The sequence below is a fragment of the Haliotis rufescens genome, unplaced genomic scaffold (assembly GCF_023055435.1).
Source record: "Haliotis rufescens isolate VD_foot unplaced genomic scaffold, xgHalRufe1.0.p SCAF_72, whole genome shotgun sequence".
NCBI classification, from domain to species: Eukaryota; Metazoa; Mollusca; class Gastropoda; order Lepetellida; family Haliotidae; genus Haliotis; species Haliotis rufescens.
This window is the reverse complement of record NW_025964364.1, coordinates 1,127,728-1,147,490: the sequence shown is the minus strand read 5'-3', so window position 1 is coordinate 1,147,490 and position 19,763 is coordinate 1,127,728. Positions and strand designations below refer to the sequence as shown.

Below are 19,763 nucleotides of genomic sequence, written 5' to 3'. Positions count from 1 at the left end.
AGACAGGGTAACAACAAGTACAATCTTTTAACGTCTTTTTGTATGACGCGGCCCGGGATCGAACCCCGGACCTTCCGCTCTCCGGGCGGACGCTCTACCACAAGACCACGGAGGCGGTCATAAACACTAAGACATTAACATACCTTAATGACTGGTGTAGGCATTCTGATGTGTCTTTTTTACCACAAACAACAATATTTAACACCATATCATTGTCCGTACTTGTACGTGTATACATAGTGTATGGCGATCAACACGGGGATCATCGAGAAGCTCAGCGGAGATACATGGACGTCCCCCAGTCAGCAACATTTCAGTGATATCAGCCTGTATACAAACAGTCGAATATGGGACATGCAGACCACAGGCTGGCAGCAATAACACCGGCCCACATGTGTCGTGGGCTCTATTAACAACAATCCTTGCACTCCACTTTCGCGATCGGCAGCGAAGACATACAGTCAGTGTTATACGTTGTAACACTCAGTCACCACTATAACAGAGTGTATAACAGACAATCCAGTGATGGACATCATGAGCATCGATCCACGCAATTGGAATACGATTGGGATACGATGATACGATCAACCAAGTCAGTGAGCCTCCAGTGACTCCAGACTCGAGTATTTACGGACCGCCGTTATATGGCTGGGATGTTTCTGAGTGCGGGGTAATACAACAAACAAACTCACCAATGGGATATTAAAACGCGTATATCACTGACAGGTTTATTCAATATACATGAAATATGACTTTCACATTATTGATAGTGGTTATCCTATCAGTCTACAAATTGGTAAAGTTTGTAGGCATCAGTAAATGTAAGAAAAGATCAGATGAGATATATTATATGGTAGTGTCAGATATTGTACATAATATAAATATAACATTTAATTCAAACAATAAAACTCTACAAAATCCAGTCTGGTAAAGCTTAGGATACATTTCTTGAAACATGAATAAAACATATAGATTATATTAAAACCCACCTAAGCTTGAAATGTAGCTGCATATTAAAATACACACATTTTCTGCAGTCATTAAATACATACTAAATGTTGACAGAGTACTTAGGTGGATGCCTTAAACACCGCTTTTAACAGTATTCCAGTTATATCACGGCGTGTCAGCTTAATGTGGGAGGAAAGCCCGAAGTGATGCAGGCCTCAGACGTTTACCACTTCAGTGAAACCCACGAGCACGGGTATGGTGCTGACAAACCTAGAAACATAATTGGGGCGAACCAGGATTCGAACCCACAATCATAGGTTTCTGGCGTGCCCAAGGGGCTAAACTCTGCACAGCGAATCTCGGCGCCTTAGACGACTGGGCCACCCGTGCCCCCTGCTGGATAATGAAAGTGAACTTGTAGCTATATGAGTAAGTGCATTATTCAGGGTTCGATTCCTTTACCTTAGAGAACGTATGTTGTACCCTGTGGCGCCGAGATTTGATTGCGTAATTGCGTCCCTTAGACGTGATAGGCACCTACAGTTGTGGGTTTGAATCCCAGGCTGGCCCTGATTAATTTTCTAGGTTTGTCAGCACCGTTTTCGAGCTTGTGGGTTTCTCCAAAGTTGTAAACGTCTACGACCTGCATTAATCTTGTCTTGTCCCAACATTTTACCGAAAATAGCCACTACAACTAATCTTATAATTCCTTATGTGCTTGTCATGCGTATGCGGAAACAAACGTTCGCTCGTCCTGCCGATGTCCCAGGTTCGGTTGGTCAATGTGCCCCCTTTGTGGTAAGGGTATTGCCCGAATACTGCTAAAAGCGGCGCATTATCATATACACTCATTCACTGTAATCTATGTTCAAATGTGGTTGGCGTTTGAGGCATTTTATACAAAACGAACTGTTCATTTTGGGCACATTTCTGAATTTTCATCATAAAAAGTTCCCCGCGACGTGATCCGAGTATGTTTTGCTTCCTGGCGTCTCATTGGGGAATACTGCAGTTGAATACCTTCACAGCATCTTCATAACATTCCGCCACATACAGTTTACAGTCACAGAACATCAAGCCGTATGGATCCTGTAGTCCATCATGTGACGTCAGCAGGTCTCTGACAAACTCCCCTGCTGGTGTCAGTAATACCACCTCGTGTGCCCAGCAGTCCGCCACCAGGATGTGTCCTGTGCTGGTAGTTGTGATACCTTGTGGTTCGCTCAGTCTCCTCTCTCCTGTAGGGGTGTAGGTGAACACAACATCTCCCTCTGGTGTGATACAGTAGACAGAGTGTGAGCCAGCATCTGACACCAGGATGTTGCCCCTGTCCGTAGCACAGAGGAAGCTGGGGTAACGCATTAGGTTCTTCCCAGTGTTGAATGTACTGACTGACGTCATCACTCTCCCCGATACATCCAGGATATCAACACAGGGAGGATCCCCACAACCTGCTGCTAATGTTGTAGGACTCAAGGCTGTCAGACCAATGTACTTCTTCTTTGTTGTGACACGATGCTGTAGCACCAGGTCAGGGGTCACCCATACTATTACAATCTCATTGTGTGACCAGAATGATACAGCCACCTTGTTGTCCCCCAGCCTCGTCACAGAGGTTGGTTTACTTGCAAGATCCAGTTTACTGTGTCGTGATATGTTTTTCTTTGTGTAGAAGGATTTCAAACATGTATTGTTGCGGTCAGTGACCACCAGTGTGTCCTCACCATCCACAACCAGGACTGTGATGTCATATGGATACGGCTGCTCCCTGTCGCCATCGACCCTAATGCCGACTGTCTTGTGTAACACTGGCCTGCACATGACGTCAGATGTGCCACTCTGTATCTTACGAAGTTCCGTATCCACAAAGATTTCGTTGTGTTCCGTGCACCTCTGTCGTCTAGTGACCTTTACAGCTCCACCAAGGTCAGCAATTACGTGGTTTGACGTACCAGGAAGAGATGCATGCATCTTCACACATCTCTCACAGAGCGGCACATCACAGTCTTGACAGTAGGCGTTGGCCGGATGACTGTCTCCAAGATCCTGGCAGGGATGGCAGCGGTTTTCTGTATCTGAACAAGTCAAGGATAAACCTGTCACATCATCAAACGTGCAAACACAATAATGAGATAAAGTTTGTTAAAAGATATATGATGAGGGTGAATCAAGTTTAAATGTGAATTCTGATCAGTGCGGTTCAACGTGTCCGGAAAGTTTCTTTACCCTGGGATAATCAACATGCATAGATGTCGAAACTGAAATGATAAAGGTTTGTTCTAGATAATCCTGATAAATATAGGTGACCCTTCAGTTTCGTCTTGATTACTTTTATCAACAACAAACAGTTTTCCATCACCATTTTGATGACGCATGAACGTACATAGACTGAACCAGGCTTGGTATTATCTCGGTCATGCAGGAAAGCAAACCTGCTGTATGGCAGCGTCACAGTCCATCTCCTTTAAGATATTCCCCTTTTTGATGTTCTTGGTTTCAGTGGAAACTGAATCAGCGACAGTGTAATTTAAAATAGACGTACATGTATAACATCGCTTTCAAGTTTATTGCACTAATGTAGCGAGGTGCGTGCGGACTTGTGCGTGTCGTTCCTTTACGGATAAAGGAGGGTTTTATAGTAGCAGCTCACTGAGACAGTGGAGTGTAACATGGATACCCCACGCACACACAGTTTACTGACTTTAAAGTCTACCAGTCCCTCTTTTATCCTTTTAATGTCGAGCGCCTGGCAGAGTGACAACTAATACCGTCTTTTGGTGAGATGCGGCCAGGGATCTTACGCCCTTGGGAAGAATATTGTCATCTTTCGGTTTCTTCTAGATCACATTTACTTACCATGATCAGTATTTCCCCCACAGGCTAGAGTGTCCAGAAGTCCCTGTATGAGGAAACTGGGCTTGATCTGTTTCACCCACTCCTCCACTGGTCTGTCAGGCTGGGGAGCTCGCGTCATCTGACGACAGTAGGGACACGGGATGGACTTGGCTCTGATGGCGTCTTGTCTGGTCTTCAGGAATTTCCCCAGGCAGTCCTTACAGAAGGTGTGGCCACAGGTCAGAGTACAGGGGTCTTTGTATCCCTCCGTACATATGGAACAGGTCAAGAAGTTCTCATTCAGACTCTCCAGCTTTCTGGCAGCTGCCATCTGAAACAAAGGAATAACTGTTTAATATCATTCATATATTTTAGGGACTGGTGATTGAATGTTAATACATTTTTATTGTATGATGTGCAGGTTTGGAAATATTGAATATCTGATAGCAATGACAATATAAGTTATCATTGACAGTAGTGACCAATCATAATGCATGTAAAATGGATTTGAATATTTAACACTGAACAAGTGACTTGAGCATGTTGAAAGCAAGGCGGGTCCCTCTGTACTGTCCGTGTTACGTAAATGAGTTGGTGCGTTGTGCTTGACGCTCCTTTGTACAGTCTTTCACTTAACTGTTTGTTTGGGGTTCTAGATATGTGTGATGGAGTGAGTATGTTTTTACGCCGCTTTTAGCGATATTCCAGCAATATCACGGCAGGGGACACCAGTAATGGGCTTCACACATTGTACCCATGTAGGGTCTAAGGCGTGACGAGCAAACACTTTAACCACTAGGCTACCCGACCGCCAGCAGCAGTTGGTGAGTAAAGAAGAAAACATACAAGTTTATTTATAACAACTTCTGCATTTAGCGACATTCGATGTAGATTCTTACACTGTCATCAAGATCGAGTGTACAGTATTGCAGTTACATCTGGGCGTGTCAGCTTAATGTGATAGAAAAGCCCGAAGTGACGCATGTCCAAGACGTTCACCACTTTGGTGAAATCCACGAGAGCTCTCATCAGTGTCACTGCTAATTTCAGCAACAAATATCGATCCACTGATTTCGCTGATATTAATTCTAACCTTTCACTATCAGTTTCTAAAACGTATCAGCTCTACCCTCTTCATTTCACTTTTTAATTAGTGGTTTTGTATTCTTTCATCGGACAAAAACAAATATATACATCATCGAATTGAGCTAATTAACAGATTAATAGTCGATTGCAAAATTGGTTGAAATTGAAGAGAAAATTTTAATGGACTCTATTAATATATATTAATATTAATAATCGTTCACTTATGTTTCACACACATTATATGAATATTGTTTTATATTGTTGAATATTCCAGCGAATATATGATGGCGGGGGAAACCAGAAATGGGCTTCACACATTGTACCCATATCGGGAATCGAAACCAGGTCTTTGGCGTGACGAGCGAACGCTTTAACCACAAGGCTTCCTGACCGCCCCAGGTTTCAGTGTAGTCAATATATGCGAGCTTGTGTAGCTGAGTCTGTAAACGGCGCTTAAAGATCTGGAAAGTTGGGAAAACCTTTTGTCCGAGTGGGAGACTGTTCTACTCACTTGCAGTGGAAAGATAACAGCACGGATGCTGGTTTGGGTCTGATAGATACTGTCAGTTTTAAGTGACTGGTTCAATATTAGGCATAAATGTGAGGCAGACATTTTGGAAGCACCCCACACTACATCCCATGTTGCTTCAGTGTAAATGTCTATCAAATACAGAGAAAGTCTGACAGGAACTAATTTTAAAATGTGAAGTGCACTATATGATACTATAAAAATACATCAGAAAATATTTTCCTCTGGCTGTAGAAACACTCGTCTCTAGGTTTGAATGATTGTATCATGTTACAGAATTCACTCCAGCATGTTGGTCTCATGACATTAGTCTAGCGGCATATTAGTCAAATATTATGACAAACAGCATGAATTGTTGACAGAATCAATAGTAAAAGCTATGTATTTCAACATCCCCAGAGACTTACACGTGTGCTAAATACTCTTCAAAGTTTCACAACGGACAAGGCTCGAAAAGTACATGCTGCTCTACTTTCTGTTTTTAAGTCACAAGGGAGATAAAATAAATATAATCTGAAAGAAAACCTCTTTCAAAACTGTTGTTGCCACACTAGAATGGTTCAAGTCTATACATGTACCGGTTTTACAAGTAAAACTTATATTTTCAATAACATTTCATGTTTGCTATTTTTACTTTTTTCGTCAATAAAAACTGAAAATAAAATTACATTAAATAATGGTCAAATTAATATTTATTTTGTTTGAAAGAAAAGAGAACTGAAACTGTTGCCAAAACCATAAAACTCTATATAATTGTGATATAATTGCGTCCCACGTCTTTTGTTGTATCCTACTTTCTTTACCATCACTCAACGACCCACCCACCTTATAATAAATGTCCAGTCCCTTCATCATTCCGGTTCCATCAGGGTGGCCGGAGCATCGTCCACGGAATAAACAAACAAGTGGTGATCGTAGACAACTGAGTCACTGTCAATGTTTGATTATCCATCCGGGTACTAACCAAGTATTCCTGTGGGTGTCGGGCAACAAACATCTTTTCATGAAAATTGTGTGATTGGCGGTTGTTTCCGCTGGGGCAAGACATGCTTACCCGATTCGCGAACACCTGGTGTCATCACTGATTTTCAGTGATTCTGTCACATGATTTTCACTTCTATTTACATTTTACGCCGAATGGAATCTGTTTAGTCGGGTAATCGAGACGGGTGACGTGCAAGGTATTCTTACAATCTAAACCGAAAGTAACTCCATTTCGACCTGGGTTAGAGTAGATTCCTAGCACTCGATGTGACTAAACTGACCAGTTTCACACAGTGGGAGATTATTTCTGAGAAACAATGGACCTCTACAGTTTGAGAAACGATTGTATGTTCCAGCAGAATGCTACATATCTCTGTCTACCTGTATGTCCTTGTAGTGTAACATTCCAACTTACCTTGTGTCCCGACACCCGTCTCTCCACCCGCCACAGTGTGATGTAGTGACGTAATGAGGACTGGGACAGGTTTGCTGATAAGCACGGGAACAAGTCGAAATAAATTATATCAGGTTCACGACATGCTCCTTGGTCATGTGACAGTTAGTTGTGGTCGAGGTCATATCGTCCTGAGACCACCCTAGTGTTGGAATGAGTGTTCCGCGGACCTGACCAGCTAATCAGATACCCTGTCCCCATTTTAAGCTTCTCATAGCAACGTTTAGGAAATGTCATCTATAGATCTTAAAGAAATATTTGGAGAAAACCGCATCATGTAAGTCTAACCTACAGATGTACCCACACATGGGTATTTGATTACGCCATCGAGACATTAGAGATCCTGGTTGTCAGAGGCCAGACACTGACGTTGATGTGATCAACCAATACGATAAACGTGGTATCACGATCCGATAAATATGTAAATGAGTTCACCTAGCAGGAAGTACTTTTAATAGGCTCAATGAGATCCCAGCAAACAATTCTATGTTGTTACAACGTTGTATTTTCGTTGCTTCAGCATTGTGAGGTTACGTTGTCACAAAGTATATCTGTAGACTCCCAGATTGGTTGCTACAACGTTGTGAGGTTACGTTGTCACAAAGTATATCTGCAGACTACCAGATTGGTTGCTACAACGTTGTGAGGTTAAGTTGTCAAAACGTATATCTGCAGACTCCCAGATTGGTTGCTACAACGTTGTGAGGTTACGGTGTCACAAAGAATATCTGCAGACTCCCAGACTGATTGCTACAACATTGTGAGGTTATGTTGTCACAACGTATATCTGTAGACTCCATAGCCATATTGGTTTCTACAACGTTATGAGGTTATGTTGTCACAAGGTGTAACTGTAGACTCCATAGCCAGATTGGTTGCTACGTTGTGAGGTTACGTTGTCACAACGTATATCTATTGACTCCATGGCCAGATTGCTTGTTACAACATTGTGAGGTTACGTTGTCACAACGTAAATCTGTAGACTCCAAGCCCAGATTGGTTGGTACAACGTTGTGAGGTTACGTTGTCACAACGTATAACTGTAGACTCCGAGGCCAGATTGGTTGCTACAACATTGTGAGGTTATGTTGTCACAACGTATATCTGTAGACTCCATAGCCAGACTGATTGCTACAACATTGTGAGGTTGCGTTGTCACAACGTATATCTGTAGACTCCATGGCCAGATTGGTTGCTATAACGTTGTGGGGCAAAGTTGTAACAACAAATATCTATAGACTGCCAGATTGGTTGCTACAACGTTGTGAGGTTATGTTGTCACAACGTTTATCTGTAGACACAATAGCCAGACCGATTGCTACAACATTGTGAGGTTATGTTGTCACAACGTATATCTGTGGACTCCATGGCCAGATTGGTTGCTATAACGTTGAGGCAACGTTGTCACAACGTATATCTATAGACGTCCAGATTTGTTGCTACAACATTGTGAGGTTATGTTGTCACAACGTATATCTATATCTATATCTTTTTCTTACGTTGTTAAGACGTTTAATCAAAATATTGTGACGACGTATGTTTCTTCGCATACAATACAACCAAGGTAGGAAGTCAATGTCATGTCAAATCACTATGACAACATATATATCTGGTGTTGTGGCTGAAGAAAACAAACTAATCATGATACAAAATCCCAGCCCCTCCTATTCCCCAGAATATCAAATGGTCGGTCTCTGAAACTAACCTGGCACGTCCACACATATTCGTCACCAAGTCCAGATTTTCCTGGTGTGACATCAACGACATTTGAAACTAAAGTGGTTTGTACCCATTGGAGGTGTTTCGGTAATACACAAGTGGTCCAATATATGTTGTCAGTTTGCCTTAACAATGTCTAGATCATGTATAGGTTACTTTTACACCACGCTAATTCCAAAAATTTTAATAAATGAACAACGTGAAATTTTCCTGCATCATCCTCCATTAGTAAAATGTTTCGAAATAGGGTTTTCTACATGCATGTAAAATGAAAACAATAAGGAATCTAAATTCATAAATTTAATTCATTGTATTTTATGTGGATTTTATGTGGAGTGCTAAATTTAGTCTTCATTTGTTCCTGTAGAAGATATCTCACAAAAGACTCGGCGCAATGTTCCCACTATGTAAGAGGCAGTCGTTTTGCGATGTTTGAAAGGTGGAAACAGTTCCAAAGGCAGGAATGATATAAACATTTAACATGTCAATGCAAGGTCGTGGTGGCAGTTTCAAATTTTTTTAACTGTTCGTACATCTTGTTACTTGTGGGTCATTTTTTGTAGCAGCTATAGTAGTCCGTGGAGCAGGGAGCAGGGTCAACAGATATAGGTTCAGAAATTCTAGGGTTTACAGCCCAGTGGGGAAATGGGTGACGCCATGCCTGCACACACATGGAAGACCCAAGCTGGAAGCGATTAATATGAGATAGTTTTATACACATGTGATTATCGTCTCTATGCAAGTGTTGGAAGTTATTTTATAACCTTATTAATTGCAAACGGATTTTAAACCACACCGTTTTAATTAAAATATGCAATTATATTGTCCAATAATGTAGTTATGTTACTGAGAACAACAAGATAGTGCTGATACAACACTTTGTCATTTAACCCGACATTTTGTTTCATGACATGAGAATGAAAACAATTTATCCATCAAAAACAAATACATAAAGTAAGCAAAATCAAGAGATCTACAGCAGCTTTCACGCAGACGTTTTGGCAATATAGTTTCAATCACATGATAAAATTGTAAAGTAGTTTTTATTCACCACATAATCTATGCTGTGTCGATCGCGAGTACTCTCCTGAGAGTATTCCCTTTCGACTAGCAACGGTTTCTCTCACGCCCGCGCCAAAAATGCGCCAACAAATGTTTGACTGTAGCTGCGTGTGACACTATCTATAAAGCTAAAGTTGTAAACTAATGAAGATCGTTTAGTTTGCTTATTTATTTGATGTTTATCACAGCAATCATCAATATTACAGCTGTATGACGGTAGTCTGTAATCGAGTCTGGAACAGACCATCCAGTGATTGACACCTTGAGCATCGATCCTCGCATTTGGGATACGATGACATGCATCAAAAAGTTAGAGAGCCTGACCACCCGATCCCGTTAGTCGTCTCCTACGACAAACATAGTCGCCTTTTACTATTGAAGGTGTTTTGAAAAGATTAATAAGGCCTCAATTCACAGTTCATTGGCCAAGCAGGGCAAAAAGATCGGACTTGACTTATGTTGCATTTGTGAAATTTGGGGTGATGTCACCTGATGAGTATACCCACAGGAAGAAAGAAAATACATTAAACGTTTAACAAATGCCTACATCCTTTAAAATCAAGGATGTTATCTTTCAATCTTCCATAATACGTCTTTCTCCCAATATTTCTCAGATTTATAGATGGCAACTTCCGATTGAAAATAATAATATTATTATGTCTACTTAGATACATCACACAAACATCAGTATGTTTATAGGTACTTCAACCAAATGAACATAGTGCAGAATTCGCATGAAAGTCAAAAGTGTATGTCATGTATATTGTAGGAAGGCCACCGGCCCATACACAATGCATAGAAACAGATGATACTTCAGTTCACACACATTTCGTTGCACTTCATGTAAGCATACCTCTCTCTGACTCTCTCTGTCTGTCTGTCTGTCTGTCTGTCTGTCTGTCTCTCTCTCTCTCTCTCTCTCTCTCTCTCTCTCTCTCTCTCTCTCTCTCTCTCTCTCTCTCTCAAAGAGCCATACAAAATAGACATGCATTACTGTAAGTTAATATAATAAAAAGTAAAAGTAAATTTTAAAAATATTGGCCAAATGTAACTAAGCTTTATTATCACCCAGTGCTAAATCGGAAAGGTTGCACTGAAAAGTTACGTCTGTCCGTCTGTCTGTCTATCTGTCTGTTTGTCTGAATTGATATCCTACTTGTTTCAGTGTTATCTTCAAGGGGAAGTGTTCACGAGTATGCAAGACATTTGGCATACTTTGGACGCAGGGGAGGTTAGGCCAATGAATAAAACCGACAAAACCCTTTCCATATCCATAAGAAATATCTTCTAAAAGCAGAGTCGATTGTATCATGAGCATGTGTTTCTGGATCTCTGTCAAATAGTGATAATACCAGGTGGTCGCGAAAAGGTGAGCGTATACCTCCCCACCGGTGGCACCCGTCACAAACACATGCAAATGCAAGTCAATTCTTCACCTGAAAAAAACATGGAATATATGGTACATGTCAAAATAACAAGTCATTTGGAAATGTCCTCCACATGTCTACCATAAAACTCAAAGGGTGACGCTCTTTGAAATCTTCTTAGTAAGAGCATGCTCCATTGTATCTAGAAAGTTGTGAAATATATAAACTTTGACAATTTTGGGGGAACGGTTTCCCGGAGGTTTCTGGGAGGTATCCGGAAGTTTCTTGGTTTCAGTTGAAACTGAATCGGGAAGTTGAACTTTAAAACAGAGGTTTAACATCGCTATCAAGATAATTGCACTTATATAGCGACGTGCGCGCGTTCAGGATTGTGTGTGCCGCTCCGTGTACCAGTCCGGATTAATGCCGGTTTTATAGTACCAGCTCACTGAGATAAAAGAGTTCAGCATAGACACCGAATCCAAGTTTCGTTGAAAACTTAACACTTTGAGACTTTGTATATAAACTGCAAGGTTGCAATAATTTGCAGAAACACAGAGCTGCAATTTGTGGACATGTTTAGCGAGTAAACAAATATTAAACATAAGACAATGAATAAACGAGTATTAGTTAGTTTACACAGCAACATTCTTGTATTATCACGACGAGTTTGTTTCTTGTTAACACTACGTTCAGCAATATTCTTCCTTTTATTTGGCGGCGGAGTCGGCGGACTGTAAATAATCAGAAGGCCACGCAATCCAGTTAGTGATATTATGAGCAACTAACCACGCCGTCGAGTTTCGATTATACACAATCAACCAAGTAACCGGGTCTTACCACCCGATTCATGACGTCGCTGACCCGTGAAGATCCGGGGTAGAATAGGTCTTCAGGAACCCATGCTTGCCGTCAAAGCTAACTATGCTTGTCGTAAGGGGCAAATAACGGGATCTGGTGATGAGGCTTGCTGACTTGGTAGATGCATATCATCGTATCCCAATTGCGTGGATCAATTATTATGATGTCAATCACTCGATTATTGCCAAATCGAAACAGGTGATTTGGAACGTATTCACATTTTGTTTTTGCACATTAAACAAACAGTCAGTGAGATAAGTGGTGATATACGTTAATTCATACAGCAATAGCATATACAACGTGTACAATATGATTCATCTCACTGTCAACTGACCGCAATATACATAAGAATTAAATATGCTCTTCAAAAAAAGAAACGACACCGTCTTTCAAAATTTATGACAAAAACAATGTTTGAAAATAGGACACAGAAACCATAACTGAAACACCGTTTGAGGATCAATGTACACAATGTTCAAAACATTAATACTGTCGCACAGACAGACACACGTACACAACAGAGTTAATGTCACAGGGGTACAGGAAATGTCAGAATCGGTTGTGACCACCACGTGCATCAATTACCGCTTGACACCGACGACCCATTGTTGCTGGAATTGTCCACCCTGAACGTTGAAGTGAGGCAGAACGCAAGGCTGTAGGGTCGAGTCTCTGTAACGCACGCCTGTCAATGTACCTGCACGAGAAGCGCCTGACCACCGTGATGAATTCCGGCCCATACCACGACATCCCCGCCGCCACACAGTTGGGGGCGTAACGTTCACCCCGACGTCTATATAGACAGGTGTGCGCCCATCAGCACGTGTGAGTAGAATGCGGGACTCACCAGTGAACAGTACATTTCTCCACCTTGCGGGTGCCCATCTAACCCTCTGTTGACACCAATACAGACGGTCTGCCAGATGACGTGGGGTCAATACATGACGTCTTCGTGCAAAAGTCCGGCCGCTCTCAATATGTTGCGTACTGTTTGATCTGAAATTCTGCGTAGCCCATGGATCTGTGTGGTTGTAGACGTTGCTGTGGTAGTGCGTTCTCGGATTGTCGCAGCCGGATTTATCGATCATGTGCTGACGTTGTCATCCTTGGTCTCCCTGGCCTTGGTCTGTCGTCAACCCTGTTGGTGTTGTTGTACCGGGTCCATAATGCGGAGATTGTCTGTCTGGATACGCCAAGGTGCCTGGCCACAACTTGCCGAGTCACTCCAGCTTGTAATCTGCCAATGGCGTTGTGACGCTCAGCTGTATTCACTCTCGGCATTTTGTCACGTTCGTTATAAGGTCTGCATGAACGCCCGTGTTTTTTATACTCCTTTGGCAGGGGTGCGTGCATGCATAAATGCAGGATCCTGGGCTGCACGTTTTTTACAGCCAGTTGCGTTTGGATGAATCTGTAAAATTGATCCCCAAACGTTACGTTTATGTGGTTTGGGTGTGTTTCCGCGAATTATGGAAACATCATCCATCTGTTTGACTAATTCTAATCACATTTCATTTCATGATTTTGGATATTTTAAGAAAAGTGGTTTTACATCCATGTCAAGTTTCTTTTGTTTTGAAGAGTTTATGTATTCCGTGACTTTAGAAAACCAAACTCCTGAAGTGTTATCATACCCACTATATAATTAAATATGACTTGTATATTCATTTCTTACTAAAACCCATTGGGCTTGTGGTAGCCAAGTGGTAAATGACACGCTGAAGAGTCGGGTTCGATTCCTCCACATGTACACAGTGTCTCAACCTCATTCTTTGTTTCCTTCACACCCGATGGGTTTTAGAATACTTTCACAACAGCCAATATGCCTTTCGCCCGAGGCGACGTAATGTTTGTTTGTTTGTTTGTTTGTTTAACGCCGAACTCAGCAACAGTCGAGCTTTATGACAGCGGTCTGTAAATAATCGAGGCTAGGAGTTTGCGACTTGGTTTTGGCAAGAATGTCACAGATCTGGTGACACAGATAGCCGACCTTACCCTGGTGCGAGTTGCTGAAGACTTTTCTCGATATTAGTGATGGAGTCATCATGGTTCCCTAGTGGTATGGTGGGGATGTACTTCAGGCCCTTGGAGAGGGCGTCGGTCTGGTCTGTGGTGAGTCCCTTGTTGCTGAGGTTGACAACAGTGCTTCGGTGGTCACCCGATCTATTTACTCCCCGAGCCTGACCACCCGATCTATTTACTCCCCGAGCCTGACCACCCGATCTATTTAGTCACCGAGGCTGACCACCCGATCTATTTACTCCCCGAGCCTGACCACCCGATCTATTTACTCCCCGAGCCCGATCACCCGATCTATTTACTCCCCGAGCCCGACCACCCGATCTATTTAGTCAACGAGCCTGACCACCCGATCCATGAAGTCGCCTCGTACGACAAGCATGGGTTGCTTGGGACAAGTTCGAATCCGGAATGCCCACTTGGGTCACCTTCATGGGACAGAGACTATGGTGACAGCATACATCAAGGCAGTGGATTCAGCAACGATGACGACATGCTGAATCGTGGCAGTTGCTGTTCTGCTGTTATCTTTGTCAACAAGTCTGGCTTTCCAAGTCTCATCTAGTTTCGCCTAGTTACGTACGTGTGCTATAGTGGGAGAGGCTTGCATAACGTGTGTGTGTTATAGTGGGAGAGGCTTACATAACATATGTATGTTACAGTGGGAGAGGCTTACATACTCATGTGTGTTACAGTGGGAGAGGCTTACATAACATATGTCTGTTACAGTGGGAGAGGCTTACATACCCTACGTGTGTTACAGTGGGAGAAACTTGCATTACGTATGTGTGTTACAGTGGGAGAGGCTTACATAACATATGTCTGTTACAGTGGGAGAGGCTTACATACCCTATGTGTGTTACAGTGGGAGAAACTTGCATTACGTGTGTGTGTTACAGTGGGGGAGGCTTGAGTACCATATGTGTGTTACAGTGGGGAGGCTTACATACCGTATGTGTGTTACAGTGGGGGAGGCTTACATAACGTATGTGTGTTACAGTGGGGAGGCTTACATAACGTATGTGTGTTACAGTGGGGGAGGCTTGCATAACGTATGTGTGTTACAGTGGGGGAGGCTTACATAACGTATGTGTGTTACAGTGGGGGAGGCTTACATAACGTATGTGTGTTACAGTGGGAGAGGCTTGCATAACGTATCTGTGTTACAGTGGGGGAGGCTTACATAACGTATGTGTGTTACAGTGGGAGAGGCTTGCATAACGTATGTGTGTTACAGTGGGGGAGGCTTACATAACGTATGTGTGTTACAGTGGGAGAGGCTTGCATAACGTATCTGTGTTACAGTGGGGGAGGCTTACATAACGTATGTGTGTTACAGTGGGGAGGCTTGCATAACGTATGTGTGTTACAGTGGGGAGGCTTACATACCGTATGTGTGTTACAGTGGGGAGGCTTACATAACGTATGTGTGTTACAGTGGGGGAGGCTTACATAACGTATGTGTGTTACAGTGGGGAGGCTTACATACCGTATGTGTGTTACAGTGGGGGAGGCTTGCATAACGTATGTGTGTTACAGTGGGGGAGGCTTACATACACCTTTGACGCTTCAACGACACGCCTTTAACTTGGTGGGTTGTGTAATATCCAGTAGCATGCGAACTTTGGTAGATTAGTTGGATACAGGTGCTATGCGTTTAGTTGACACAAAGGATTTTTTTTAGTAGTGTAGTAACCTGAGTATGAATGCAGTCTTTAAAGAGCACAAAGAAGACCGCCTGTGATCGAAAAATTATGATGGACCTACTATAACTTGTTGTGCTACACATTAAACCTGGTCAGTTGTTTGTTTCACTCTTACGTTACTTAGACTTATCTACAGTTTATGCAGGATGATGCACTTGCAGGTGTGGTCGCTGTTGCTGACCATAATCTGTAGTGCACGGGGTCAGGACCATAACAATCTACACTACGAGACCCTATTCTCAGAAAGAGGGAAGCTCACGGCATTCGACGAATCCTGGACCCACATGATAAACACTAACTGACAGAACCACTTCACTTCACCGCTATAGACAGATCAACGGTTACACATTCGAACATGAACTAATAAGTATCAAAATCTGTAGAATAGTATGTATGACATTTCTTTGAAATAGTGCACAAGCAATGTTGTCAGTTCTTCTATGTTTACATTAGTTGCATAGGTAAAGGAGAATTGTTTTGTTACTGTAAACAGAGTGATAAACTAGGTCACATACCAGCATTGTCCACTGAAGGCAATCAGTTGTGTAAACAGACCTTTGAGGATGGCTGCGCAGTCCTCTGTATCCACGGTTTAACATAAACACACACGCACGTTTGTTATTGAAGGTAACCCAGGCCCGTCTCTGTAGTTTTGATAGGCTACATGTATGTAGTGGATAAACATATAAGCTCTATTTACATCGTGTAGGCTTCATTTCACGTGTAACCATGCCTGCTGACGGATGGAAAGCATATTTTATCTAGTATTTATTTGAATCCGAAACACCCAGCCTCCTTTTCTGGCCCTGCTAAGTTGTATCACATTGTGAAAAAGGAGGGGAAATTTGATATTAGTTTGCATCCCATAAAGAAGTGGTTGACATCCCAAGATGCCTATTCGCTCCAGCGACCTTTAAGATACAAGTTCAAGCGGAACAGAGTGGTGGCTTCAGGCCTCAATGCTCGATGGGATATTGACTTGGCTGATGTATCTAATAAAGCCTCGGATAATGACGGTGTGAAATACTTACTCATAGCTATAAATGTATTTACACGTTTTATGTGGGTCGAGCCCCTAAAAAATAAAACACCGGATGCAATCTTTAAGGCCTTGAAGAATTTGATAATAAGAAAATGAGGTCTTATTTAAGAAACAAGGACACAGAATGAAACCAAGGCTTCTTATGCTGAGAGAGTGATACGGACCCTCAAGACCACGATGTACATATATTTCACCTACAAACAAACGTACCATTATCTGAACCTTTTGCAAGATCTCGTCCGGGATTATAACAACAGGCCTAACAGATCATTGAATGAAAGTTCACCCTCAGATATTAATCTGACTAATGAAGCTTTAGTATGGAAAGAACAATACATTGACACTTTGATAAAGCCAGTAAAATCAAAAGCTGAAATCAAACAGAAGTCAATGAAGAAACCCTTTAAATTTAAAGTGGGCGATCAAGTGAGATTCTCTCATTTGAGACATACATTTCAAAGAGACTATAAAAAAAATGGACTGAGGAAATCTTTAATTATCAGAAGAAGGTTCTATCGTGATGATATGCCTATCTATCTGTTGAAAGATATGGCTGATGATCTAGTTCAAGGTAGTTTCTATGCAAATGAACTACAGAGAGTAGACAAGCCCGCAGACACAGTGTGGAGAGTGGAGAAGGTTTTGGAGAAAAGGAAGCGAGCTGGCGTAAAAGAGGTGTTTGTGAAATGGATGGGTTATCCCCAAAAGTTTAACAGTTGGATCCAAGAAACTGATCTTCAGAGTATATAAGGGTCTTCCTCTTGTTCCAGTGTCAGTTGCATTTCTATCATCATGGAGTCCACATCGTGTTCTGATTGTGGGAGACAGTTCTGTAGAAATGATAATATGCATACACATAGGAGACAGATGCATTCATATCCTCATCCTCATCCTCCTCGAACCCTACCTCCTCCTCCTCCCACGTCTCCTCCTCCCCCACCTCCTCCAGCACTAAAAGAACAGTTCTACTTTACCATTCCATCCAATACTGTGGTGGTGGGTCCAAGTGGAAGTGGCAAGACTATGTTTGTGTGCAACATTTTACTACAGAATCGCATCCAACCTGTACCCAATAACAATTTCTGGTGTTGTACGGAGTGGCAGCCTCTGTATCAGATAATCAGTGGACAGTTACCCTATGTGACGTTTGTGTAGGGGATTCCTTACAACCTGCACGAGGATAACTATCTGGATGCACGGAATAACAACATGATTGTACTGGATGACCTCATATCAGAGGCTAAAGATGATAAACGCATCTCCCAACTGTTCACCCGAACCTCTCACCATAAGAATGCCATTATTTTCTTACTGTTACAAAATCTGTTTCCCAGAGGTAAGGAGTCACGTGACATTGCTTTGAATTCTCATTACGTGACACTGTTTGATTCCCCTGTGGACAGACATCAAGTCAACTTGTTTGCCAGGCGCATCTATCCCAACAATACCGGCTGGTTTATGTCTGTGTATAAAGAAGCCTATGGCAATCTGACAATCGACTTGCGTCCTACTACCTTGGAATCAGGAAGACTACAACCTAATGTACTTGAAACAGTCAACACCCCACAACCCATAAAAGAGGAGCAGGCTGTCAATCAGCATCATTTGAAGCCAGACACCAGAAGAGATCACATCTCAGAAGTAGCCGCTCCAGTGGACAGTGAATCAGAGGACGACACTAGTGATACAACTATGCCTTCCTGTGATGAGTGTGGTATTGTGTTTGAAAATAATCATGACCTTCAGCGTCATGTCAGACCGTGGTGCCCTGAGAATGGAGGGGGACCCCTAAGGAAACGACTTAAAATTCAGACAGCTGATGAGAGCGATATTCTACAGCCTACAATGACCTCTAGATTCAGTGAAGTTGATAAAGAGAGGGAGGTGAAAGGCTTAGAATACATGTGGGAACAAACACTAGAAACGTGCAGGGAAGAAATCTGGAAGAAGAAAGAAGAGTATGAAGATGAAGGGAAGAGTGAGAGATGGATTGAAAAGAAATTGACGAAGTGCTGGAAAACTACTTTTCTTGAAAGACTCGTGACAGCCATTAGATATATAGGCTACTTTGGAAATGGGCCTCTCTTCAAACCTATTCTAGAGAATATGAAACAGTTAGACCCTGACATGGATCGCAGTGAAATGGGTCATAAAATCACTCGGTGGATGAAACCAGTGGTCAAAGATATCCTCTCTTATGTGGACATGTCACTGGCCGAAGATTTAGAACTGGTCAACCAATCTGATGATGACCAAGATAATGATAATGAAGATGAGGATATTTGATAATAATTGAACTATTGTACATTAAAACACTATTCTGTAATTATGTCACTGTACATATCATATTGATATATGTATTGTATTTATGTAATAAAAATATGTATATAGAATATACTAGTTCTTTGTTCTTTTTTTGTTTGTTTTTTGCAACCTTTCAGCATTTTATTTGAATTGTACCTGTAGTTTAAACAAAAAGTGTATGTATGTGAGTGAGTGAGTGAGTATGGTTTTACGTCGCTTTTAGCAATATTCCAGCAATATCACGGGAGAAGACACCAGAAATGGGCTTCACACATTACATTGTATGTCGGGAATTGAACCCGGGTTTTCGGCGTGACGAGCGAACAGTTTAACCACTAGGCTACCCGACCACCCCTGTATGTATGTGAATCAGTCTGTATCATTGCTCTGTTACCAAGTGGGTCTATTCACATCAATCACACTATTGTCAATTGTGTACTGTCTTGTAAATATAACTTTTTGAGTTGAAGTTTCATAAAACAATCACAAACGCAATGGATATATTTAACATATTTATTCAACAATAAGTATTCATAACAACATATAATTATACAGTTAACACAATATATATCATTTTCATTCAACACATCTGTACAATGGACATATATAAGTGTCTATAAGAATATACATAATCAATAAAGATTGACATTGAACCATTAGTAATGTAGCATGAATATTCAAACACTATAAAATCGGTATTTACAATATAACATTGCTGGGCAAATCTAACACTGTTGAGTCATACTACATCATACGCAAAGGGTAGATATGAAATGTTTTTTGTTAAGAATCAATTTTATAATGACCATGGGCCAGTGTGTGGATTCCATCATTGAGGACATAT

General features: G+C 41.8%; 1 protein-coding gene across 1 annotated transcript; it reads right to left on the bottom strand.

Annotated features, from left to right (window-relative positions):
- Window positions 1-1,228: 1,228 nt before the first annotated feature.
- LOC124126247 (E3 ubiquitin-protein ligase TRIM32-like) lies at window positions 1,229-6,940 on the bottom strand. Its single transcript, XM_048388500.1, has 3 exons — window positions 6,801-6,940; window positions 3,808-4,117; window positions 1,229-3,026 (listed from the first exon to the last, which is right to left on the bottom strand). Exons 2-3 carry the CDS (start codon window positions 4,115-4,117, stop codon window positions 1,945-1,947), a joined length of 1,392 nt encoding a protein of 463 aa, XP_048244457.1. The 5' UTR covers window positions 6,801-6,940; the 3' UTR covers window positions 1,229-1,944.
- Window positions 6,941-19,763: the final 12,823 nt, after the last annotated feature.